This window comes from Drosophila ananassae, chromosome 3R (assembly GCF_017639315.1).
Source record: "Drosophila ananassae strain 14024-0371.13 chromosome 3R, ASM1763931v2, whole genome shotgun sequence".
NCBI lineage: Eukaryota > Metazoa > Arthropoda > Insecta > Diptera > Drosophilidae > Drosophila > Drosophila ananassae.
Window position 1 is genome coordinate 20498560 of NC_057930.1, and position 27990 is coordinate 20526549.

Consider the following 27990-nt stretch of genomic DNA (forward strand, 5'->3'; position numbering starts at 1 on the left):
AAATAGTCGGCGTTCTCTGCGCTGCTCCGTAGTTCATTTTCTGTTTCTCGGCTTCTGCCACTGTTTTCTGTCCCGAGTCTCGTCGTCAGTCGCTTTCGAGGAGTTTTGTGGGGCTGGTGTGTTCAGGTGGTTTTTATTTTCGACTCGATTCGTATCGTATCGTATTGTTTCGGGTGTGGGGGGGCTATGTTCGTTCCAGCTACAATTCCATTTTCGCATTTCGACTGTGTGTGCCTTAAGCTGACTTTCCCAAACAACAAACTAAAAAACTATACCTTTTTGCCGACGGTTTTGTTTGGGTTTTCCTTTATTTTTCTCACCCCGCGTACGCTAAAAACTAAAAAAAAAAACCTAAAAGAAAAAACCAACAAACATTCCCCAAACCACAATTTTAAAATGCTTACCCCAGCTACCCGGATTCTATGCAAATAAAACTGTGTCGGTTGTCCACCCCATGCGATGGACTCGTGGTCTTGTTTTGCAAAAGTGGTTTCTAATTGTTTCGACTTCTTCTGGGCCTAACTTGCAAAAAAAACACACTCGTATTTGGCGAGCAAGTGGCTGGCAGAGAGTGGAAGTGATAGAAGGAACGGTGGATGTCAATGTCAAAGGTCCTTTTGCGGCTGAATTGTTGAAAAGGATTTTCCTTAACCCCTTAGTTTCTTAGCATGGATATAGAACAAGACTAGATTAATGACGTCTTTATTGGAGATTATCATGCGATCTAAAGCGATTGCAAGAAAGTTCAATCTGGGTAAGTTTTAATTAATAAAATATTCGAAATAAATGTCAATTCATTTTATCGATGATCAACAAAAATTCTTTATATATTGCCCTTAGGATACCCATTAATAATTCCCTAAGTACATCAGTTTATAGACAGAATACTGGGTTATTAAAACATATTTAAAATAAGCATTAGTCATCATGTCGAGTTATTAATAAGTGTAGTTCTATAAGTTCTATAGTTCTATAAATCTAGTTTAATAAGTCTCCAAAGTCTAGTTTCTCTTAATTTCAAGATTTTACATTAAACGCCGGAAGCATAACCCTTATTTGGAATATTTTCTATTGTATTATGATATTATGTTTAAAATTATATAAAAGTTGAGAAATAACATTGGAACTGTTCGTGAATCAGCTTATTTTTCCCTGGAGGGCACTAAGAAATAAAATAATCTCTGCGCCAGAGAAGAGTGCTGTGAAATGTTACTTCGACTGATCCCTGGAGGGGCACAAGTCAGGCCATATACGGAGACTTGTGCCGAAGCCCGTGCCCTTAAACAGCATAACCATATGTTTTAAATGGAAATTTCGTACCACATAGGCCTTAGTAGATTGCTTCTCGACAATTTTTGGAAAGAATTGTTTTTTTCAGATAAACATTAGTTTTAAGGTTTTTTTTTCTTTTGAGAAGTCTGACTGGAAACTGGGTCTTTACAACTGATAAGTCTTTCGCGTGCTATGTCTGCGCAATCAATTGGCATTGAATGTGGCACATGCCAAGTAGAAGCCCATCTTGCGTAAGAATTATCATACATTTTTCAAAAGCCATTTAGTTTGTTCCCCTTTTTCGTAAATGCAACTTATACCTCGATAAGGTTCTGTTGGATGATATTTTATAAATTGAATGTCGTCAAAAGTACGCCGGATATCCTTATATCGTTAAGCGTCGTTTTAGTTTTCATTAAGATGACGCAAACTATGCGTTGAGAGACGGAGCCTTCCGTTGTGATTTCTAACAATTTACAGTTTTGAGTTTATGTGTGTTAAATATATCAAATATAACACCCTTTTATTTCCTTAAAATTATAAAATAGTGAAGGATAATTCCTTTGACTAATAACATATTTTGTAAACCAAAAATAACCTAATGACACCCAATTATACCCTTTCCGGCCACTAAAATCTACAATCTGACACGAGCTTCCCAAAAAAATTGCTAATCTACCGGCGATAGCCAAAAGTTGTGGCTATCGGGACCATCATTGCGCACTATCTTCACATCGTTTCCCATACGATCGGGTCTCGACTCTGGCCGATGGTAAAAACTCAGCGCCTTATCGCACCTTTATGGCCTGTGAATCGATTGTATTAAGAGCCATTAAAATATTTTCTAAAACCTCCTATCATATCATTCAATTAGGCAAGAAACAAGCTATATATAGGATCATAAAACATAGCATTCGGTGTCGCCTGATAATAGAAGACTCAAACACCAATCATTCAATTGTTGCCGCTGTTGTTGTGGCTTATATTTCTCAACACATTAAGCACCATAAATTCATCAATATAAAAGTGTCGCACTTTGGAAATTTATAGCTCTCGTGCAGATAATGGAAGAAGACATGAATTGGGCGTCTTAAATTTTTGGGTGTAAACTTGGTCAGATCGCCGGGTCAGATAGAATTTGCAGTAATGGAGCAGACCACCTCTACCCACCTGAGGAGATAAACGCCAGATAAGTTGCCCAGTTGGGATCATGATTAGGGGCATGTTGCGATGTACTGGGTTATCAGAGTACACGCTTTATGGCCAGTACTTTTGGATACTCTATAAAGCAGTAATTTATGAAGTTCCCCGAGGCGCTACTTGACTTTTATTTCCATCTTTCTAAGTAGTGAGAGTGTTTAACCCATTTTTGATTTAAACAAATAGTACACAAAATATTTCCTGTCCTAAGAATTATTATTTTTTTTTTAAATTTTTAATTTTTTGAAGACCGTGGTACTTGATTAAAAGTTGCAGAAAACTCCCAAAAAACACACTGGGAATTTCTTCCTCCAATTACCCAAAAATAAATAAATATGGGCCATTAAATGGGTTAAATACACATAGGAATCGGTAGAGTAAGACGAGGGAACCTTTGTTTGTATTTCCTGATGATATCATCTATCAGAACCCACGTCTAACTTCGCTTTATGGTGCACTCTTGGGTCGATTCTCCTGACTTGTTCTTTTCTGCTGCTCTCTTCTGAATTGCGTTGCTTCATCGAAAAAAAAAAATATCACCAAGGCGGATAGGGGGGACGGGTAGATGGCGCATGCACCTGATATTTTTATGAATTTACAGCCACCCGAATTATTCTTCCAATTTCGAAAATTTATTGCCAGATACACAAGCTTTTGACATTTATTTGGTCGTTTCAATTCTATACGATCTGATTCGATTCGATTCGATTTCTCGGACTCACCAGCGACGTTTTACTGTCCGAAAGCAAAAGTGTTTTCTTGTCGCCACGGCGATTGCACATGAGTGGAACGGACCTGACGAACTCGTCGCCTAGATGCCAGAGTTCCACGATAGTCACGGGCCGACTGTGCGTATACGTGATGTGGAGAAGACAAGGCATTGCTGGGTGGGTTCTGTTTTGATGGATGGCTAGACGATTTAAATTTATTTTATTTTATAACTCTTTATATTTTATTAATATTATAATAATATCTCCTAGTTCTTCCCAGAGTGTAGTTTATCTGTACGACCCACTCGCAGTGGTCTTTTGTTGCAGCATTACGTCAAGACTTCTGTTGCAGATAAACGACTCTGGAGAGCACCAACAGATCGTTTATTTAGATGGGAAATTGCAGGGAAACCGATTGGGTTCTGTTTATATGGCTGTGGGCACCACATCGGACTGGACCCACACTAGTACGGATATGGTATATGATCGGCTTGGCACTATCGGCGTAACCGTCAGTGTCTTGTCACTGGCCTATTGTTTATAAGCGTGGCAGTGGCACTTCCCCACAAAATTGTTTATGTTTTGATACGGAATACGTGTCAGTGGTCATTATAGATATCTATGCTACGTAGGGGTACTGATACTGGCTGTATAAACAGAGAATTTCAAGGGAAATCACAGAAACAAAGAGCGAGCATGGTGGTGTATGGGTATGGTGTATTGAGGGGACTATTAGTCCTGTATCTCTTTACTTTTTGCTCAAACTTACAACTCATTTGTAGATTACAGTAATGAACTAAAATTGGACATTCAAAGTCCATTAGACATTAGATCATATTTATGAGACTACTATTAACAAATAACAAGTTTATTGCGTCTCGATAGACAGTTGTAAAGATAATGCCTATCGAGTTCCCTTCATTCATTCACTTATCCGCGCTGTCTAAACATGAGTAAGCAGCGAACTAATCTGTATCCATCCAAAATATTATTTCGCAGCGGTATATATAGCCTTTTCCCGTCCCATAAATTGTTTCAACTTATAGAATAGATAGTAACTTTGCCAAAGATATCACTCGCTTGGGGTGCAGAGTACACATATATGGCAGAGGCGGTCAGCTTGGACCGAGCTAATGCCGAAGTGATCCTCCGACACGAACTTTTATCAAAAAAAAAACACCCACAGGGTTAGCTTTTTGGAGGTCTCTTCTCAGACTCACTGCTTGCCGATGTGTTTCTTATTTTTAATAGCAACTTGTCATCGTGTGCTTACTCGCTCCTCTCCCTCGCTCGGAGCTCTCTAAACGCTCCGTGGCGATCCAGCCGCTTCTGACAGAAAGGGGCAATCAATTGTCGAGCAGCCAGCTCCGGGCTAAGTTTGTGATAATTTGTTGCTGGTGTTGGGGCGACCGCGACGGTGCCCGAGATTTGCGCCGGCAAATAAAAAATGCTCGAAGCATTTAAGATTGAAATAATTGTAACATCCAAGTGCACAAATAACTTACCACATAACTAGAGTCTATGTGTGCCGATCCGCGAAATTCTCACGCTAATTAAACCAAAAAGGTGTGCAGTTTTTGGGTGCAAAAATTAATTGAAAATTCCCAAGGAAATTCCCGAGAAAAATCATTAAAAAAAAGGGTTACATGTGAGTGACATTTTCCAATTAATTGTGCATGTTTGAGGTCAGCGCCTTGATCTGATCTCTGGCAGTAACCTCCCCTCTTCCGTGTGCAGTGGCGCGGCAGATGCGATTTTGGAACGTGCGTCGGAAGACAGGAAGCAGAGGGTATCTGGCGGGTATCCTTCTGCCTTCTGCATTCTGGTATCTGCCTCCTGTCTGCTGCCTACTGTCTTCTGCCACTTCCGCTGCACATTTCAAATTGCGCTCGCGTGCTGCCAGGATGAGTTGAATCCGAGTCCCGAGGACCGAGCTGAGTTGCAGCTTTGGCTGGTATTAAGTTACGATCTCTAGTTCACGCCTCCTCCATCCTCCATCCCTCGGTTGGTAAGAGAGGGAAAATCATCCTCAACGATTTGACCTTGCCGTAATTATAGTCCTGACCCGGATGGCTGGCTGTCTCACTGATTTTGACTTGAGAACTCACCGGAGAGGTATTCCCCTGCTTCACTCATTTGTCCGCGCTTAGGTTCGGGTAGAGAGAAGGACGACTTCCGCTCCGCCTCGAGACGCGAATGCAAAACAATGGAACAGCAGTCGGAGTTGGAATCAAAAGCGACCTGAATTGGCATTGGGATGGGAATCACTATAGAGCATTCGCAGCGAGTCCTGCCCTGTCAATAGTACGCGCACAATTGGAGTTGCTAGGTTTACAAGATCAACAGAGCCTGATACCCAAATAAGTACAGACGAGGGCACAGGAATAGGTAAAGAAAAGCTTACAGCTATTGGGTGGAGAGATGAAGCAAACAGTAGCCATACTTTCGGGGAAGTTGTCTTTTAACAAAAATTATTTAAGGTTTCTCATTTTATTGATTGAATAAATAGTTCTAGAACCATCTTTCTTAAGAGTCCTCTCCTTTAAGGACTTACTTTATTTCTTCCTAAAAGTCTTATGTTAATGACCTAAATTGTAAGAAAACCGACATACGTGCTGGAACTACTCACATGAACCGTAGTTCTTGTTGTGCCAGGAGAAGGGCATTCCATCACACTCAGCCCGCCACTTAAAATCCGACCGAACAATGGCATATGTGGACGGAGAAGACTTTTGATTTTTTAAAGAACTTTATTTTCCTCAACTCCTCCAGCTTGTAAAAAGTCATTAATAAAGGAAAGAAGCAGGGTAAATCCTTTGTCCTGGTGCAGACAGTTAGAGTCAAAGATCAGCATCCTGCTGGGTTAATTACTACCAACAGGACTTCCACAGAGACAAGCCAGAGTCACTGACTCAGAATGGAACTCACTTGGAGTCCGATTTTTTTTCATCTAAACTATAAAGGAAGTGGTCTGGCCTCGGGACATTCAGCTGATCTTTAAGCGAAGTTTGTTTCCTTTTTTTTTGGCGCCATAAAATTTAAATTTCAGCTGCCATTTTAAGAGAGCTTATGACTAAAAAGGATGTCTTAAGGATGGGTTTTCTTCAAGATAAATTAAGAATTAATTGTAGAGAGTCTGTAATATTTAAGTCTGTAATATTTAAAGTTAAGCTTCTAACTTTCTATTAGAAAGGGTAGAAATTTATTACTCTTTTTACCACAATGAACTGATATCCTTTGTGGGATTTAAATTTTATTGCCTTTCGCCAACAATGACTATCTGATCTGTTCAGATCATTCATGGTTATGCATTTTCTTTGGGGAGGGTCTACCCATTGCAAGTTATTGACTTTCCGAGGCGTGTTGGCTAATGAATTATGGGCTATCATACGCGAAATGGGCCTCTGATCGAAATGCAAATAAAGATACTCATCGCTTGTATCTTCCTGGCGCTGTCGTGTGTGATGAGTTATGTGACAAGAGGTGGCTCGTTGTCGCTTATGTTGTTTTAATTTAACACTATTAGCAGTAGAGTCAGAGTCGGAGGAATTCAACCCCTAGCGCCCTCTTTGTTGGCGATGACATGCCACCAATATATTTAACCCGCACCCCTCCACGGATATTTCTGCTGCCTGGGCCCGTATGCAGTGAGGTCCTAATTGAGTGGTTCTGTTTGACAAACGCAAACAGATACGGATACACGAGCCCAAGAGTTACAGAGCCAGGCACTGATACGAAGGGCTGGCACCTTCTATACGAAATTTGTATTTTATGGGTGCCCGTGCCCCTGTCCCAGCTGGGAAAGGGGAAACGCCCGGGTAAGAGTTAATGGCCTTCAAGTGTTCATGCAAATAAATAACAAGTGAACAAATTTATGACCCAATCACAATGAAATGACATATATACGGCCCTAAAGTGGGCTGAACTGATCTTTTGCTATTCAGAGCTCACCGTCTTTGGTTGAAAGCGATGGGAACGCTGTCTAAAATTTCCATGACGTCTAGAAGGAGTAGATGTTTAATCTTTTAGGTAATCCTTTAGGAAGAAAGTGTATTAGAAGTGAAGAATATTTTAGGAATCCCCCATTTAAACAAGTCCCCCACTCACCATTACTAGGCCAAACACCAAACAACAGTTAATTCCACCCCAGAAACACAAAAAAAAAGAGTCCAGGCCCCAAAAACTTTAACGACAGATACAAAAATTTAGTTGCCGGCCAAAAGGCAAAAAGCCCATGTACCTGTCACTCCCGACTCCTTGGAAAAAAAGAGCAAACACGAGGCAGGGAAAGCGAGTGGGGGAGAAGCCAGGAAATCAGCCCGGCACACTTTGCCCGAAAGTCCGCCGCAGGCTAAAAGTCGTCGTCGCTTTCAATTATGGCTGGGAGTTCTCTCTGTCCAGCAAACAGTCAGAGGTCGAGGGGCAGAAAGGTTGGAAAACACGTATACCTAGAGCAGAAGGTAGCAAGTCAGCACCCACACAGGGCCATTAGCTTAATGTGTGCTTATTGCGCACGCTTTGGAGCGGGCTGCCATGGCGAGGGGGAACCAGGCAGAGCCCGGGCTAACCCACAAGGCCCCCACCGCCCCACATACCGAAATGGATGCTAAGGATATGGCAACCACAAGCCCGGGCAACTTTCCACTTTGTCTGACTATGGCGGGTGTGGTGGGGAGGGGAGTGTGTACAAGCTGTGGTTTCGGTGGGGGGGGAGAGTGGGTGATTGGGTGGTGGTGCGGTGGGGCGCTGGGTGGTGTCTGGACCAACCGCAAACAATCAAACACCAGAGCGCAACAGAGACAGACACACGACTGTTACCAGCAGTCTAAAGAGAACAGAATCCGTATCTATGTATCTGTATCTGTATCTGCATTTGTATCTGTGTCTGTATCTGTATCTGTAGTTGCGCCTCCATTGCTGCGTGAGTATATAGATGTCTATATATAGCAGAGTGCATAATGAATGCGAAGATGTGACCGCCCTATTATCCTGACTCCTCCCTCAATGCAGGCTGCTCTTGTCTGTGTATCTCAGAGATACATAGCCACACACTCTGATAGGAAAAGCCGAGGGGTAAATAAGGCGATGCTCTCTCGTGGATGCCCCATCTCCCTTCCACTCAGTCTCGCTCTCGCTCTGCCACTCTCCGTGTCCATTATCCTTTCTGTGGCTGCTGGGCTGCTGGCTCCGAGGATTCGAAGTCAGAGTCACAAGTTTAGATAATAATAATGACTGCGAACTGACACAGATTCCAAAGGGGCGGAAAAGAGAAAGACCATGCCAGACCGACGACCGATTCGCCGCACGAGAGGCAGAGCTAGGAGGAGGCTGTTCTCTCGCCAGGCTATGCGACGTTCTCTCTGCAGTTTCATCCCCTAGGTCCTCGACCGGAGGAAGACACACACAGGACATCTCTGAGCCGATCTCTGGGCCAGATGAGAGGCGAAGGCACGAGGGGCAGGAGGCGTCCGACCCACCCCCGGTACACGCTTGCGGCAGCCAACCAGCCAGAGATTCCAATTTCCCAACAACCCATACCCAAAATCCCACCCGAAAAATTCCCATTCAACTGGCAAGCGGAGAACCCATCATCGGCGTAGCATCGCATCCTCCAGATAGTTCAGTTTTCACTTTGTTGCCGTGCCGAGCGTGCTGGCAATCGCAATCGGAATTGGAATCCGAATCACAGTCGTGGTCGCTGTCGCAGTTGCCGTCGTCGTCGCAGCCGCAGTCGCAGTCTCAGTCTCCGTCTCAGTCAGCGTCTCTGCCACAGTTTACTTCACAGACACAATTCCGTTGCGTTCTGTTGTATGTTTTTTTTGCGATATCGCTGGTGGCACTCAGTCTTGCGAAGACACCCGGCAGATAGAGACGACACACCAAAAAGTGGACAAAATCCGGAAAACTCCACATCACGTAGAATCGGAAAATCTGAAAAATCTGCAAAAGATCTATCAAAACGCATCAAGTATACGCAGTGATGTTGCGACGCGTGTTATGAGAATATTAACAACCATTGTGTGGCATTTGTTGATTGTGATAGTTTACCCGTAAAGTTTGAAAACGAAAGCATCATGCTGTTCGATCGCTACGTCATATCAGGTTGGTTTCTTTACGTCGGGATGTAATGTAAACAAGTTCCGTGTTCCGCGACTCCATTTTCCAATAAATCCGTACTACCGCGAACTGTGTGAATCCATAGTAAACAATGGGAGTTACGAGGAATCTCTGTTTTAGAAGAGCTTACTGATTGTACAATAATTGGGACTAACTCGGGATAAGCAATTCTCTCAAGAACCAAAATAATCCCTTTTAAAAACTCGATGATAAATTCTTTGGAAACTTAAACTAATCAGTGGATAGCAACTAAAATGTTCAGCCTCTACCCAAAAATACTCTGATTACAATTACTCTATTTAGCGAACAAAAGCGAATCAGTTTTTAGTTACCTAATAGGGTAATACCTATTAAAATACCAGAAGATTACTTTTTGTTACATTCCAACTAGTCGCTCTGTCTGATGGTGAAGCCCAAAAACATCTTTTAATCTTCTGGCCAGTTAGTTCACTTGTCGCCCCAACTTTTAAGTGGGCAAGTAAACACTGGTAAGCCCTAAGTAAACCCATTAAAATCGATCCACACTTATCACCACCCTGCACCCCACACGCTGGCAATTAACCATTTATGGTCCACTTTATCAGCCAGCCAGCACCAAATGTGATTACCTAAAAACCTAAAACACAAATTAGTCGAAGGTTCCTCCGACTAACAAGGCAAGAAACTAACCGAAACCCGAAAACACATGTGCATGGTTGGGTAAGAAACAAAAAGTAAAGTGAATAACAATTGGGTTGTCAAATAATCGCGAGGATAACCCGGGGATGAGTGCACTCGAGAGTAGGTGTGTGTGGTGTGTGGTGTGCGGTTTGGATAAAGGAACTACGTTTGAAGTGGCCTACTTCAGAAATATTTCGCTGAATGGTGTGAAGCTGGTCCGCTGGCTCTGGAAATAGAAATCGGAAGAATCGGAAGAATAGTTGTAGAAATCGAAGTTGTGAAGGATGCTGATGGTGGAAGGTAAACAAATGGAGGGTGCCGACGCGACGATGGACATGCGAAATGCGGCAGGTTGAGAACCGAAACGAACTGAACCGAAAGTGTTTGTTTTTGTGGCACATTGTTTGCGCCTTGCCTTGTGGTTTATTTATATGGCCGATACTTATCTGGTTCTTGGGTAGCAGTAACACTAACTGTTACCATTACCATTACCATTACCGTTGCTGCCTTCTCGTTATCTGGTCCGAACGCTGTCATATTTTGTCTAACAGCTCAAATTACGATTTAGTGTCGAGTGCTCGAACAAGGCGGATGGACAAGACAAGAAACCAAACACGAACCCGAAACCAATATCAATATAATCGCCGGGTAATTTGTGCGTGTTTCAAGCCCCCCCGATTATCTTTATATCGGTTGTTAGAGGAGAACAGTCTGGCAACTTGGCGATGCACTTCACCGTACTAGATCCTTGAAGTTGAAAACTTTCAAGACATCTCTATCCTTGACTTTCCCGTCACCCCAAACTGTCTATATAGGCCGAGTCGCAGGACAGGGGTCTATCTATTCGTGCTCCTGACTTCAGCTCGACTCGTAGTGCTCCCCACATAAATCAAAGCTATTTCATTCGTAAATCGTAATTCGTTATTCGTATTATTGTGTCAACAAAATAGTTTAAATATTTGTCTAGCCGGATACTTATCCAGTTCAGTTATTTTCTCAGCCTGCTCGGGGAAATCGGAAACGGTGCGAAGTAACAGATATTCCCCTTTCGCGGGAAGGGTAGAGACTATAGAGACACCTGTCTTGCGGGAAGATACGGCTGTTCCGATACGATTGTATAGAGTGGGTGAGTGATAGGCGGCCCGGGAACGGTCCCCGGGCCCCGGGAACCGCTGACAGTTCAGTGCATTGCAAAATCGCACAGAGATACTCCCTGAAATACCTGAACCTCTTCGACTATGTTCTCTTTATCTGTTTATTATTTTTGGGAGTCACTTGACAGGCGAACAACAGAAACTGACTAGGATTAGTGGCTGTCGAGTGGCGACAGCGGTCGGAAAAGTCACATCTAATCGGTGTCTCTCTTCAACAGCAGGCTCCAACGGCAGTGACGACTTCGACCCAAGTGCGAGTGTTGTGCGTCATCACCACCATCTCCACCACCACCACCTGGATCTCAGTGGGAGGAGTCAGGGATTCCCGCCGCGGCCCGATCAGATCGAGGACCCCTTTGCCACTCGCCATTCGCAGGCAGAAGGGTCTCCGCCAAGCAATCAGGACCATCCTCTTCTGCAGAATCACTCCAATCATCTCCAGCTACAGCCCCCGCCTCCCACGTTGCCGGTGCCAGGAATAGAATCTGCCGCCGCCGCTGCAGGATCTGCCGCCAGCATGGAGAACTTGCAGCTCTTGCAGGAGTGGGCGCGGAGGCGCGAACCCGTCTGTGATCTGGACATCCGCGAGAGCGGCGTCTACGCAAAGACCCCACTCCCAAGGGGCACCCGGTACGGGCCCTTTCCGGTGAACCTCTGCCATCAGCCGAACGATATGCAGCTGGCGTGGAAGGTGAGTGCAGCAGAATCCCCTTTAATTATTAGTTTAAACAATGAATTTCTTTAAAAGAATGGTTCTATGGCTTCTGAGGGGATTGATTAACTTCCGAGTAGTGTAGTTCCCCCTTTTTAAAAATTTGTATTAATTAATTTTTACTTAAAATATCAAGGCTAGTATAGTCCAAAGTACCTACCAGAACTGTACTAGTAATATCTCATTTATTTTTATAGTTTTTACCCTAAAAATTTTATTGATGTCCTTATTCACATGTGCCAGCATTTCGACATTCTCAAATTTCCCATTTTCTGGGTCGATCGGGAAACTTAATCCTATCAGAGCCAGACCATTTTTTATGTGCGAAAATTGCGCAAAAATTGCCACCGAATTGAATCTTCCTGGGTATATACTTTTTTTGATTATTTTTTTGGGTTTTTCGCATAGAAAACCAAACGATTGGAAAGAGATTTGATTAGAGCGATCGCTACCACGGCCGGGGGGTTGGGTATCAATTGTCAGTCAAATGTGCCTAATCCGTAGCCAGAGCTAATTTACCTTTGCCGGAGTGGACGGTGTGGAAAACCAGGACGAAAATCCACAAAGTGCACCCCAAATGAGGCTTAAGTCGAGGCCGGCTGATGATTCCAATTAGGGATCGGGATCGGGATCGGGATCCGGACCGGGATGGTAGAGAGAACCCCTTGATCGGTTGTCAGTCAGTCAGTCAACTGACACTTTCCTCCCTCCCGAAGGACTACAGACTATAGACTATAGTCTGTAGACAATCCAATCAAATTATCGCGCCTCGTCCTGTTGACAATTTGTAGCTGGGAGATCCCTTCGTTTACCTACGCTGGCGACAAAAAAAAAGGAAAATATTGTTTCTGCCACTCGAGCGAAAATTGCAAAAATAACAGAACTGCAGATCCCTTTTTGCGTTTTAGGTCGTCCTGCCTTTTATTCCTGGATGATCCTCAAATCAAGCGCACTTTTCTAGTTCACATTTCCGTTTTGACAGATACATTGGCCGGGTATCTTTCTGCCACCGATCAGCAGCTACCGTTCCTCCACACTCTGATCCTTCGGAAGGATGAGGTTCGGATCTGGCAATTCGAAGCCAGTTCCGTCGACCCAACACTTTGAGATTATCTCTGGCGCGTAAATATTTTTCTTGCCCATTGACTGTTTCATGTTTTACTCCTGCTGCTGGCTCTGGCTCTGGCTCTGGCTCTGGCTCCTTTTTAATAAAGTTATGAATAGGCAAGGACATGTGTGATGCCGTCCAGGGATTATCGACGGACAAAACCGGCAACCGTCACTGTTTGCCAAAAACTGTCACTAGTTTCTACACAATTCCACAATTGGCGACGAACGTTTGTTATGGATCTGTGCCTCGCCTGATGATGATCTTATCATTTTTTAGTGGCTGCATCGAATTTCAATTTCCTTTTTGGTTTTAAATAGCCAAGAAATAGCTTGTCGATGGAGTTGTTTTCTGGAAAACTACATATGGTCTGTGGGAAATATGAAGAGGAGGTGTAGTGTTCAAGAAGTAGATTGACTGAGAGCTTACTGCATATCTTGAGATACTTTTCTGGATCATTATAATTCCATATTTATAGTTTTTAGTTTCAATAAAAAGCTCCCCCTCTTTGATGACGATTTCAGTGGCCCTTCCAATTATATTTTATTTGCAACTATAACTTGTGAGGAGATTTTCCCCCGGTTCGAAACACAGACTGCAACCTACTTGTTTGGCCAACCACTTGAGGACAACGAACCACACCACTCCACACCCCCATGACCGCCCTAACCCATCCACCTCCCCTCATCCTGCAAATGCAAAGTTTATTTCATTTATTTATTTTATTTTTTTTTCACGGCATATTCCGCGGGGCAGAAGAGGCCTCTTGAGGCGTTGTTAACTTAATTTTTGGAGCGTGCACACATATGCCGCAGGCTCTGCCACCGCCGCTCTCTCTCCCTGTCCCTGGATCTAGGACCTCCCCCTCAGAACGCACACACACACACATACACCACTTAATCAAAAACTGTAAAATGCCGTTTTTCCAAACGACTTCATAGACAAGAGCCTGACGGCGGCGGCTTAAACGTTGCGCATACGCAAAGTCATTCAGTTTGGTTTTTGTGGGTTTTCTTTTTGAAGAGTTTGATTTTTTTTTTTCGACTCATATATTTTTTTTTTAATTTGCGCTTGCCTCCGAGTTTCGGCGTCACAGCGTCTAAGGCGGTGGTTTTCTCAGTGGCAGCCGCGAAATACAAAAAAAAAAATTATTAAAAACCGACGGCAGCCGCCGTCGCCAACGATTTGTGCAAATTATGCGTGTTTTAGGCCGGCGCCGTCACTTTTATTTTGTAAACAAAACTGTTGGTGGTTTTTTTGTCTGCTCCCCTGTGTTATTGTTCTTTTAAACATGACCTTGCTGAGGTTGGGAGTCTGCTCCGCGGCCTTGTGCCTTCCAGGCACGGTTGCCATTTTTGGTACAAATGTACCACAACTGGTACATTTTTTATGCGTTGGTACATTGGATCACTTTTTTTCATTTTGGTACATTTTCAATATGCCTGGTCTTTTTTCAAAAAATTTTATGTTCACACATATTATTTTAACAAATGGCTCTGTTCCACCAAGCACAAATTTTGTATCAGTTAGAAATGGAACCATTACTAACACTGAAAAATATCGCATGCAGTCGATTTGCGATGTTCCGTCTGAAATTGAGAAAATATGTATGAGCCAACGTAAGGTCCATCACTACGTAAACAGTTATAAATTGTGAAATACATAAAATAATAAGTACGTGAAATAATAAAAGATCATTTAAAAAAAACGTTAAGAAATTTTAGTTTTAAAAAATACCGAGAAAAATTTGTGGTACATTTTTGCCCAAATTGGTACATTTTTTCAAAATTTTGGTACAAAAAATTTTTTTGGAATGGCAACCGTGCTTCCAGGGCATGATTTTTAGATGGTGCACTTAGGCTGCTACTTATTTATAAATTATAATGAATTAAATGAAAATTTTTGGCTTAATTTTATTTTAAAATATATATATTAATTAAAAACATTTTAATATAACATAATTTTATTATTTAAGTAGAGCATGGCCGCCCAACATGGCTGTTTCAGGTACACCATTTTGTATTGTACCTACGCGGTTCGTGTCTTGGCTTGCCAAAGACATATACTTCAGCGCTAGGCGGCGCCACCAGTCAGAGTCAGAAATTTTAAGAATAGGACTCTATATTTTAAAAACTTTTATTAGTTTATAATTAATAGTTAGTAATAGTTACCCCCATTGTTAATTTTTCCAGGCCCAGGCTGGCCACTATAACGGATGGCTCGAGCCCACATCCGAGGTTTCGGCGTGGCTGAAAAAGATCCGCGTTGTGCAGGACGAGGGCATTTCGAAGGCCAATCTGCAGAGCTACATCGATCACGGCTGTGTGAGTACCCCTTCCCGTTTCCCGCTTCCCGCACGTGTCAAAATAATTTTTAATAATTACTTTTTTCCCTTTTTTTTACTTTTTTTAATAGCTGTGGTACGAGACGAATTGCCATGTAAGTGCTGGCGTCGAGATGGTCGTGGACGGCAGGCCCCATAGTCCGGTGCAGATTAATGAGAGCTTCGTTGCCGGAGGGGGAGTCCTGGCGGCAGCCGCCGCAGCAGCAGCAGCGGCAGTGGCAGCCGCCTCATCCTCGGGAGTGAACAGTGGAGGCGGTGGCAGCTCCCTGGCGGGCGACGATCGCAGTGACCGTGATAATGGTGAGTGCTTCTGTTGAAAAAAATAGGGTTTACCTCACTATACATTAAAAAAATTACCCAAAAATGATTTAATCTTGAATTGCCACTGAAAACAATGTTCATATTATTACTTACGGACAGCCTATGCTGGTGTGGCTAATAAACGCAGCTGTGGTGCCGGGCAATTAACGCGTAACGCCACCACTGTGGGTCAGGTCAGAATATCATGTCAACGCCAATGGATTCGAGATCCGGTGGCAGCAATGCTCGTGACACCATTCCCGGCACGAGCGGATGCAATCTGATACGATCTCCGGCAGCCGGCTCAGGGCTGATGAGGGCTCAGCCTCAGCATCCCTCCTGGGAGCAGCACCCTTTTTCACTTTCCACTGGCCAAAGCCACCCTTAAATGCGATCAATTTGTGCGCAAGCGCCCATGCAATATTCCGGCAACCGCACATGTTTTCATTTGTTATTAAAATGTTTGATAATTTCATTAGCGATCCATCAGCAAACAAAGGGTCCGAGATTGTGCCTCCGATACAGAACGCAGCGTATCCTTCGAATATCCTGTATGCTGCTGACATTCAAAATGACACACGCTCAATTTAATCCTAATCCTGCTACCCTGCCGGGGAAGCCGAGGCGTGTTTGATTATAAACATGTGGGATTTATGGATAGCTCATTGGCTGTTTCACACTCCTTCTCTGTTTCTGTTTCTGATTATCGCGACTTTAAATCTAAAATTGTTTTCGCCAGCGAGTCGGCTTAAAATTTGAATACATTATGAAGTTAATGGCTATAGCCATTCCATATAGCTTATCTGACGGATCATAGCTGCCTTACAACAATATGGCATTAAAACTTTTCAGTTTTTCAATCCAATCAACAATCCAAGCCAGTAACTGTCAAGTTTTGTATTTTTTAACCCGCTTTTCCATTAAAAAATGGCACCTGTGAAGGACCTCCCTTTCCCTGCTAGCTTTTTAACGTATTTTCGGGCAAGTTTTCTCGTAGTTTACGGTCGGCCGGTCGGGGAAACTCATTCCGCCGGTCCCAGGCTATCCCAGGCTATGAAGACGAGGTCCTTGAGCGCACCAGATGTCCTACGTAAAGGATACGTAGGCCACTAGTGCAGCACGGGGGTGGCAACGCGATCAAAGTCACGGAAAAGAAAAGGTGACAAGCTGCGCTGGAAGTGTGGTTGAAACTGTAGCAAGTTAGGATCGGTAGGTTCAGCTTATTTCCAGGAGAGGGAGTGCAAGTTTGACCGTTACTTTTAAGGAATATTTAATGAGTCCTTTTTGGCTGAGAACTGCATGAGAATTTTTGTAACTAGGATAATGAAAATGCAGGGTAGGATCGAAATAACAGAAGGTCCTGAGAAAATGTTGCTGTCTGACTAGGGGAATTTTAAAATATTTATAATAAAACAGTTTTTAAAATAATTGCTACTAGTTTTTAAGTAAAAATTAAGCCACATTAAGCTAAAACCCACCAGTAGCTGTCAACCAAACTCCCTTCACCTGGTCTATGCTTCAAAGGCCAAGGAATAAGACAAGAAACCATTCTCCAAATCAAATACAAACACTTTTGAGATGGCTTTCGGCTTAGGCAGCGGCAGCTCTTCAATCGACCAATCAAACAATGGAACAAGCCATACACAAAACACATTTAGATACATTCGTATCTGCGGCAGTGCCAACTGGCAGAACACACGCCAAGACCAAGACCACAACCAAGACCAAGACCAAGACCAAGCCCATAAACGAAATCTTAACTAACTCGCAGATAGAGCCGAGGGACTGACAGTTTGTCGCCAGAGTGGGACCGATGGATGATTAATGAGAAGTGAGGGCTGACAATCGAAAAAGCAATACAAGCTGAGCTGAAAAGAGCCCGTGTCGCGTCTTCGACTAAATGATCATCGTGTGTCAGTTTCGAGCATCATTAGGAGTGCCACCTAACCCTTTATTCTGTTTTTTTTTTTTTACTCAGCCAGCTTGTTAATAACAAACTGCTGCCAAATCGATTAGCAGGCGGATCTAACTTTGATTTTGCAGCTCGGCAGCAGCAGCAGCAGCAGCAGTGGCGGTACACTGTAAGGTGTAAATAATTCAATCAATCATTTGTCAACAGATTCGGCTTCCGTTTAGCGATTGATATAGCCTCCGATTCGGATTCAGATTCCGATTCAGGCTCAGGGTCAGGCAGTCAGGCTTTCTGGCTGGCTAGCCAGTGGCGGATTCCGGCGGGGAATGTAATTGGCACGTCAAAGAGTTCGCCCGCCCTCCTTTCGATCCACATCCTGCAGCAGCAGCAGCAGCAGCCTCCTGACAATGCATCTATTGAATTGTCAGTCTGTTTTGGTCGGGCTGGCAGCAATCTGTCGGATGAAGGAGGGATTCAGCTGCCCGAGAATGGAGAATAGTGATGAGGGAATCAGGCGTCAGCCGGTGAAAGGCGTGAAAGGATTGAAAGGATTTCGGGGGATGCTGACAGGGGGCAGGACGATAAGGAATTGATGGACTAATGGAGGGTCTGACTTCAAGGGGGCGATGGGAGGGTTTAATTAAGCCTGTGATTTTGATGAATTGTTGTCTTATAATACAGGGCTTTAAAAGTTAAGTCTAGTCTTATCCCAGACATATATTCATATTTTTAAATAGTGAATAATTCTACAAAAATTTAATAAAATATTCCATTCCTCCAAGTTAAGTCTATTGCCCCTCTATCTTGAAAATTTTCCCAGGCTTTGAGAGGCTCAAGGTGCCTACCCGCCCATCTGCCCAGAAACACCATATGTGGTGTCATCTAGTCCACCTCAACTCCCTATCCCACCCCCTAGGAGTGACTCCCTCCCTCTGCACCTAATATCCCACGCCTCCCCACCCCAAAACAAGGACAACTACCAACTGCCAAGTGCAAGTCCAGGCCAGAAGGAAAAGTCTGAGTCTGAGACGTGGGAATCTTCGCTGCCCTCTACGGGCCATACTGCACACGCTGAAAATTAACTTTTGACCCAAAACAGCAATTACCAGTGCACGGCGCGATCGGCCGAGGGGGTTGTGAGGTTGTGAGGCCAAGCCACCCCCGGCCAGTAGGGGGTGGGCCGCCTTGAGAGGCAACACCTGTTTGGAAGCCGGGCTTCCAGCGCGGTAAGGTGCTATGACTTTTCGAACGAAATCAGTCCAATGGAACCGCTCAGTTAAAATATGGAATATGCAGAGTGATTGAGGAGGTGGGGGTGGCCGAGGTTGAGGGGTGACTAGCTAACTGACTGAGTGACTAGCTGGACTGACTGCTGACCCCTTGGATGTGTTTGCACGCATAATCTTTGGTCATCGGCAACATCCCTTAGCGGTGCTCCGTGCTCGGTTGGTGTGTGTGCTCAAGACTCTGTTTGTGTTGGTGTCACCTGGTGGTTGTCCACTGCCCACCCCGCCAGCTAGCGTGCACCCTACCCCACCCCCACTCACTCAACCTCTGAACTAGCATTCAACACTCATTTCCCCTACGAACTTTTTTTCGGAAGCGAACTGAAAGAAAATCGGGAGCAGAAAAATTATCTAAAACTTGTATGCCAGGAACCATTATTTTTCCACTTGGTGGTTTTTCGCCGTGCACCCCTGCACTTGGCACCCGCCAGGAGTTGGCCATGTTAACTGAGGCACCACTCTGCGAGAGGGGTGGGGGAGGGGTGGTCAAGGGTGTCTTACCTTTACCTTTGCCTTGCTCGCGCTCGGGACAATTATCTATTCAACGTCAAGCTATTCGAGTGCCATATATGAATGCACACGATTTCGTCTCTGCTACCAATTTTTGTTAAATGTTTGCGTGTTTGCCTCTGTGTGTGTGTCGAGTGAGTGAGTGTGTCTGTGTGGTCATATGTCAGTGCGTCCTGGCCAAAAAAAAAAAGGACCTGCCGCAGGTTGTTAGCGGGCAAACAAAACATTAGCTCGTCGGCATTATGCTCTGCAAGCGACACACTTGTTCATCAAACGCGAAGCCGAACGGTTGTGTGCGAAGTGCTTACTCCAAAGTGGAAGCTTAAGGATCAGTCTGGATATTATAGATCACTGAGAAATAGAGAATAGTAGAGATCCCCCTAAGACATTGTGAGTGCTAGTGATCCTCAAAGCTTTTCAACAAATATCCAAAATATTTTTTTTTAAATTACTAGTACAAGTTCATCTATGATTTTAATTAAAAATTTCAATAAAAATTTGATTCCTTTTCAGGCTCTTTGTACAGCGGTGACGAATTCCCCAAAGATAAGAAAATCATCCAGGGTGATATCGACTTCACAGACGACGAACACGGATTCGATATACGCTGCGAGGTCTGTGATAAAGTCTATCCGGACTTAGAACGGTGAGTACGAGCACTTGGCTCTGGGCCACTATTAATTGGCCTCAATAAGCCCAAGACCCCCTGGGAGAAGTGCTGTTCGCGTAGGAGAATGTCTGCGGGCGAAATTGCTTTGGCATTTAAAAACAGCAGCATCGACAGCAATCTAAATCAAACTGTGCTTGTTGCCCAATTGCTAAAAATATAAAAACCGCCAGAAACAAGCCCCCAATTAGCTCCCAACTTACCCGAAAGAATTATGGGTGTGCAGGTTCGGTCTTCGGTCTTCGGTCTGTAGATAGAAGTTGAAAGAGAAATCCGTCCGAAATATAAACACAGATACAAAGTGTCTGCTTAGGATCTAAGTGTCGTTCGTAGTATATATTAGCAGTATGCCTGAGCTTCGGCGGCGATCTTAATTAAAAGTTGATGGCGATAATAGTGCGGCCAATAAAAGCGCCATTAAAGTGACTTCGGCACTCGGCCGAAAGTGAGAGTGGTCTCTGGAAATGAATTGAAATGGTTTTGGTCTTGATTTGGTTTGGTTTTGGTTTGGTCCGTTCCGTGATTGGTTTTTTATGGTCCCAAATGTGCAATCTGTAGGTGTTAACTGAGACTTAATGCTTCTGCACTGGCCTGGCATTTCGATTTCTACTGATTGGCTTAGGGGTTTCAGTAGCAGATCTTAAACTCTGGGAGATAAATCTCGAAAGAAGGAAAAGCGGTGGGCTTAGGAGACTAATCTGATTCCAAGGAGTTAGTATTATGGCGCCATCCATCTAATTTTTATGCAGATTAGTTTGTTTTCTCATTGATTTGTCAGGGCAGCCCCCCTAATTAAGGTCCTATCTCCAACACCACACCAATTTGCTCTATCGCTTCCGGACATTAAAATGTCAACATCCTGCCGCACAAGTGGTTAATGCAAAAGTTTTGTTCAATATTTACAAACGTTCTTGGTTGTAATAAGTAAGTGACCCAGAAGCAACGAAAAACACGCAATTGACATTTCTGTGCCGAGGATATAATCACAGATAGTCCCATATATTTAAGTTGAAGTGCTAAAAGCGAGTTTTTTGATTTGATGGCTGGCCAGAGATGTGGATTTCGAGAGTGTGTGTTTACGGTTACAAGAGTGGGTGGACTCCGTCCCGTCCGCTGGTCCTGCTGCCACCCCCTGGGGGCACTTATCAGTACTCGTGATTTATTGAATTTTACATGAGGAGTCGAGTCGAGGATGGAAGGGAAGCTAGCTATGTGAGCAATGTCTGCGTGTCCAGGCTGTCTCTCTATTTTACTTTTTGCCATTTATCTGATGTTGAACATGCATGGTCTGAAAGGCAAACAAACGCCCACTCTTGAGGTAAAAGGTACCGGGTGGTGGGGCCTGGAGATCGGGGAGCTATCAACTCTTCCATGACGATGACAAAAAGAACGAAAGCAAAACAAAGGAAAATGAAAACGTTGCCGCCTCTTGTCGACATCGTTTTGCTTTGCTTTATTTTGTGTGGCTTATTTTTTATATTTTGCTCTGCCGCTCCACCCGCCCACACGGAGCGATAGGCATCGCACCACCACGCACCGCTCTTGGAAAGGCCGCCCCCCCATCAAGGACGCCTGGCCCATTGGCCACTGCAGCCACACCGTTTTCCCTCAGAGATCGCCTATCAGCTGGCAGTGCATATTAAATATTGAACATCATTTGACTAATTGACGCCTCCCGTCCAGCGGCTGGGCGGGAGAAGGGTGGTAGGGCGCCCAAATCCCGACGGACGTCAAGCACAAAGGCGTGTGAACCGTGGCACATGACTTTGATTGAGCCACGGCGATTTGGGCGACAGTGAGGACTAGGACGAGGGATTTGGCGGGCCCTCCACCAAATGTCACAATGCTAATTTCATTTGCGATGACAGGCGGCCAGATAAGTCAGTCAGGAAAGCCAGGAAGCTAATGCCACTACCTCGAACTTTATTTCATTCTTAATATGTTCTTTCCTTTCCAGCTTGGACGATCATCTGGTGGGCGTGCATCACTTCAAGCAGGACGACTTCCCCTGCAAGCTCTGTTCGCAGCGATTCTGCTATCGTCCTCTGTTGATCAAACACGAAGCCATCTCCCACAACAACATTCGGAAGTATTCCTGTGAGAATTGCACCAAGGTGAGTTTTATTAAAGCAAACACTAAATATTAGACTATAGGACTTTGAAGAAGTATTTATGAAAATCCCGAAAGAGGAACCTCACCCGCAAAAGCTTCTGTTGCCGACACAACCTTCGCCTGATCGGCCAGAAAACTTACTCAGTCATTAATTATTGTATCAGCTTGGCCTGGCAACTGAAAAAGACTTTTGATTTCAAGCGGATCAATAGCCGCGGGCTGCTAACTTGGCTCTTAAGTGTGCTACAGTACAATTTACTCCAGCACGCGCTCTATGGCTATGGCTTTGGCTCGAAATCAGGGCGTGTACTCATCCGAAACAGAAACACTTAAGCGACCCGTAATGACGAAGTTCAGTGCCGGGCTTTTATTGTTCATCTTCATCGCGGATGGATGGATGGCTGGATGGATGGATGGATGGATGGGGGGAGGTGCCTCTGATGGTGCCTTTGAATGCCAAAGCCCGAGGCGAAATCGAAGGGCTTGGAGCTGTAGTTGTGGCGACCATCCATCTAGCCATGCAACCATCCAAGCCATCCATCTATCCATCTCTCCATCGAATCATCTGGTCGTCCGAGAAAAGAAACATCCATTGATCGAACGTAGAAATCGAACGATTCGTTTCATGCGTCATTGTCATCGAGCTGGGGATTTGAATGCCGATGCGGCATCGACATATTCCAAAGATGCTTTAATGGTATGCTGATAACGATCTTGTGGTCGCAGCAATACCTTTTCTTTCAACCGAGTATAGCTTTTCCCTTTTTCCTTGTCCATTTCCATTTCCAAATCGAACGGTATTTGAATGTCTGTCCCGAGCATTACAGTTAGTTTACTTAGCGCTCTGTAATTGTTTCGGTGGCATGTAAGTAGCACGCATTGTGGTTCCCCTGCCAAAGGGAAACCCATCCCTAAACGGGAGCCACTCGGCCCAAAACAAATGATGATCGATCTTCTATGCCAGAGAGACTTTCGCTGAGGTCGAAGCTTTTTACCATCCCGAGATTTCAGTCCCGGCCCTAAAGAGCCAGGCCTCAGCTGTCAGCTTTGTTTGTTTTTGGGCAGCCGGCTTAGAGCGTTACCAAAGGGATTTGCCACGGATCTACAAGGCTTTGTTCGGGGGCTTAGCTCAGCCTTTTCTGGTCCATGATCGCCCGCCCAGTAATGTCTATTATGACGAACTTTTAAACAAGACTCTCCATCTTGTAAAGCTTTCTAAAACTAAATGGATTCCTTGTCCTTAAGGCTTGCCTCGCATTATATCGATAGCCTTTCGTTTCCAGGAGTCTCCCAACTCCATTAGGCTACCAAAACTGATCTCATCTTCGGGCCAAAGCCCCTCGGCCACTGATGGCTTTTGCCTGACCCCACGTATGCCATCGGGGTTCTGCCATCTTCATCCTTTCTGCAGGCCCCTCCAGCATTCCTTATCGTAGCCGAGAGTCTGGACCACTTCTCCGGCAAGTCGAATGGCGAAACACCTACACTGAACTCTGTGAAGCCGCGACTGCTTGTATCTTTCAGATGCACTGGGAAAAAAGTGTTTGCTTGCCAAGGTGTAGTTGATGGAACTGGTATTGAAAGACAAGTATTTTTTCACAGTGCTGTTGTTCCTCCTGCCCTCCGAGGTTGCTGTTGCTGTGGCTGTAACACCATGGTCGTCATTGTCGTTTTTTTTTTTGCCTTTTCCCCGTTTTGGAGAGTAGTTGAATCTAATCCATTTGATGTAGTTATAGCACGAGCTATTCTTGTGTGTCGCCTCTCCCTGCCCCTGGCCGGCCACCCTCCTGCAGCTTTTGTGCGGCTCATAGAGATAGACAAAAAAGGCTGCCATGATCATCGTTTGATATGAATTCGTAGCGCATTATGACAGCATGATTAGGCATAACAGTTTCGTAAAAGCAACGACGGGGGAGTCAAGACTGCTGACCGAAATCCAGTTTGAAGTGGGTACACAAAACTGGATGCCATTGCCGAACCCCCACGTCCTCTCCCCCCCTTCATCGTCCTCCCAGGCTCAATCTGTCATTGCCTTCGTCGTACCCCCTTCTTCTGGCTGGCCAACTCCGAAATCCAAAATGTGCGAGCTTCGCTCGGAATGCCTTGGATTTAGGGCTGGTCGCAAGTGAGTGGGATCACTTGCTCTTCGATTTAATGACTAAGAAATTCTAATTATAAAGGGGCTACGAAATTTCCTAATATTATATATACTTTAGAATATGATTTGAAAGCCTTCAACTCTCAAAATTAATTTTTTGACAACTTTTTAAGGTATTTTGTGACCCGTGGTGTTTACAGCAACATATTCGCATCCACCACGTTGGAGCTCCCTGGCACCTCTCGGCCCTCAACCTTGGTTTTTGATTTAAATTAAAAATTAAGACAAATAAATATGGTTTTCAAGAGTTTTACTCTCAAAATTAATGTTTTTAAAGATCAAATTAGATTTTAAGAATTGATTTTGTCCAGCCCTGATTCACTTTCGGGAGAGTATGTAGATGATTTTATCCAAGCAATGACAATTGCGGCAATCGATGGTAATAATTGACAAAGGTGTTTCGGAGCTGCCGCTGCCGCTGCCGGAGGTGGGTGGATGGATGGATAGATGGATGTGGCATTGTTGGTGCTCTGGTTACCTTTGCGTAATAGCGGAGAGCTTCAGACCATTGTCTAGCCCAGAAACTGGAGATCCGTTTAAGCGGCCAGGCAGCACAGCAGCCACACCACCAGATGATTGATTAATTTCAGTTTCGTTTCATTTCGATTTGGCACCAGATCGCCCAACCAGTTCCCAATTTCATACACTGAGCCAAAATCTTTAGACTCTTAGAAAAGGAAATACTTGAATATCATAGCTATAAGTTAGCTTGTAGTCTTATTTAGATTTCTATTTGAAATATATATTGCATAAATATCGTACATTTCTTTCTGTGTACACTACTTTTTTTCAAAAACCAATCGCGACTCACCGCCCTGTTTTGATCTGTTGTGCAGGTATTTTGTGACCCCTCGAATTTACAGCGGCATATTCGCGCCTACCACGTCGGAGCTCGCTGTCATCCGTGTCCGGAGTGCGGGAAAACATTCGGAACTTCCTCGGGCTTGAAGCAACACCAGCACATCCACAGCTCGGTAAAGCCCTTCGCCTGCGAGGTCTGCTCCAAGGCGTACACGCAGTTCTCGAACCTGTGCCGGCACAAGCGGATGCACGCCACCTGCCGGATGCAGATAAAGTGCGACAAGTGCAGCCAGAGCTTCAGCACCCTCACGTCCCTGACGAAGCACAAGAAGTTCTGTGATTCCACCGGATCGTACCGCCAGCCGCTCAACCGCCATCATCCGCATCAGCAGCCACTGCCGCACCACCAGCACCCGCACACTCATCCACTGGCAGCCACAGCCACATCCTCAGGCACAGCCGGAGAGCCCTCAGGACCGGGATCAGGTTCGGTGCCAGGATCTTCATCATCAGCAGCAGCTGCCGCCGTAGCCGCCATGTCGACGCCTCCGAATCCATTCCTCATGTTCCGCAACGGAGCCCCCTTCTTTCCGGGCTTTCCGCCATACGGCCTGCCCGGAATCTTCCCGCAAAGTCCCCTGCGGGCGGCCAACTTTCCGCTGTTCTTTCCGAAACCGCCTCTGGATATGAATATGCCAACATGCCAACCGTTCCGCCAACAGCTGCCCTTCGGGTTACCCGGCATGGAAATGCACCAAGGTGATCCCCAAACGGATATCCAGCTGAAGGACGAAAGCATGGCCTTGAAAGCCGAGAAAAAGCTCAAAGAAGAGCCAATGGTGCATGTGTCCGAGGGCGAAGAAGAGGACGAGGAATCCTTTGACCTCAAGAGGGAAGTGGGGCACGACAAGGACGAGGTAAAGACCGAGGAGCAGCGGAAGGTGAAAACAGAGCCGGAGAGATCAGACAGCCCGGATCAGCAGCAGGCCGAGGATGACAGGGTAAGTTTAAATATTTTCCATATTTTTTGGAGTTTGTGGACTAACTTGGACTATGTTTTCTTTAGAAATCCATCGACATTGTGAGCACACCGCCTCCCACAGATCCCACCTCCGGAGAAGACCTGGACAAGCCCGCTGCGGATACTCCTTTGGATCTGTCTGTCTGCCGCAAGCGCTATGCTGGCTACTACCCGGAGATCCTGCAACCCGAAAACCGCCTCTTGTCCTCCAACCTGATGCGGTTCCTGCCCAGGACCGAAGAAGACGACACCGAAGGAGAGGAGCCGCCAATGAAGATGCGAAAGGCGCACAGCTCGGGAGAGTCCTCCACCTCGCAGAAGTCCTACAAGGGCAGCAGCCCCACTCCCACCGCTTCGCCAGGACTCACGCCCTCACCCTCGCCGCCCACGAGTGCCGGCGGCGAGCTGAGCAGCATGTCCGAGGGGGCAGTAACAGCGGCAGCGGCGGCTGCGGCTGCGGCAGTGGCGGCCGCTGGAGCTGCCGAGGCCGCTCTGGTGGCCCGCTACCAGAGCAACACTGCTCCCCAGATACACCCCCTGATGCTGGAGGAGATCTACCGCAACCGGTATTCTTTTTTATGCCCAACGGGCGGACGGCCCGGCATTGAGGCTCTGCTGCAAAGCGCAGCTTCAAAGAGGCCGCTTCCGCCCGTGAAATTCGCTACGGGCAACCCAGCACTCAAGACAAAGGACCGGTATACGTGCAAGTTCTGTGGCAAGGTGTTTCCCCGATCGGCGAATCTGACGCGCCATCTGAGGACCCACACCGGGGAGCAGCCGTATCCGTGCAAGTACTGCGACCGGGCGTTCAGCATCTCGTCGAACCTGCAGCGCCACGTGCGGAATATCCACAACAAGGAGCGCCCCTTCCGGTGTGAGCTCTGCGACAGGTCCTTCGGCCAGCAGACGAATCTCGATCGGCACGTGAAGAAGCACGAGGCGGAGGGCAACAACTTCCGCGACTCGCCCAGCTCCGGCGGGATGGCGGACCGCGAGGAGTACTTCGAGGAGATCCGGACCTTCATGAACCACGTCTACACCCCCAACAGCCTGATTGGAGCGGAGGGGGACACCGAGGAGTATCCCAACAGTGATGACCAGTCTGTGAGCCTCGAAAAGGATACCAGCATCAATCTGAACAACAACAACAATAGCAGTAACAGCAGCAAAAGCAATCCAAAAGCTATAACAATAAGCTCTTAAGATCACATAAGAAACGGACGGAGAAAACCCTGTTATTGTTAATGAAAAAATTTACTTTAACTCTTACTTAAGTGTGCCTCCGAGAGGGAATCTTATCTTTAAGTAGTTACCATTTCCAGAAACGAAAACTACTACTAAACAAAAACCAAACTAAACATTAGCTATGCAATCAATGGAAAAAGACGGTGAAGCATCAAACATAGAACTATACCAGATAATATAATCTATAAAGAACAAGTTAGACCCCGATACACATGTAATATGGAAACTACTTAGACACCATCCTCCCCCCATATACTAGAGTCCATTTTCAAATGTAGTTCATTCATACATCTGTACATAGACATAGATACATATATATGCGAGTTTTAATCTTGAAACTTTGTGGATTATACAATATATATATGGATATATGGATATTTTGATTGTGTATACACTAAAGTCAGTAAGTCAGTGTAAATCGATAATACTATGTAAGTAACGTATTTATAGAGGTAATTATTGCAATTCTCAACACAAAATCAATTTTATAACATTTACTTAACGTTTGACTATATTATTAATATACATATTATATATGAGGAAACCAGAAAGGATCGTTATGAAAAATGATAAATCAATATATGAAGGAATCGCATTAAATAATAACATGTTTAATTCTTTTTATTGAAATGTTGATGTCTTGAGGGGAAGATTGGGTGTATTGTTGGTAAGGCAGCATGATTTATAGAACTCATCTCTC

At 45.0% G+C, this 27990-nt stretch overlaps 1 protein-coding gene across 4 annotated transcripts; it reads left to right on the forward strand.

Moving 5' to 3' along the window:
• Window positions 1-27896, forward strand: LOC6497312 (transcription factor hamlet). 4 transcript variants are annotated; one of them, XM_014906151.3, is made up of 8 exons: window positions 1-754; window positions 11332-11804; window positions 15126-15257; window positions 15349-15577; window positions 19799-19931; window positions 21910-22066; window positions 25060-26025; window positions 26091-27896. In XM_014906151.3, exons 1-8 carry the CDS (start codon window positions 694-696, stop codon window positions 27246-27248), a joined length of 3309 nt encoding a protein of 1102 aa, XP_014761637.1. In that variant the 5' UTR covers window positions 1-693; the 3' UTR covers window positions 27249-27896. The 4 variants fall into 4 exon arrangements, with proteins under 4 accessions (XP_014761637.1, XP_014761640.1, XP_032307458.1 ...); XM_014906154.3 differs by lacking the exon at window positions 1-754 and adding an exon at window positions 4500-4830; XM_032451567.2 differs by lacking the exon at window positions 1-754 and adding an exon at window positions 4500-4748.
• Window positions 27897-27990: the final 94 nt, after the last annotated feature.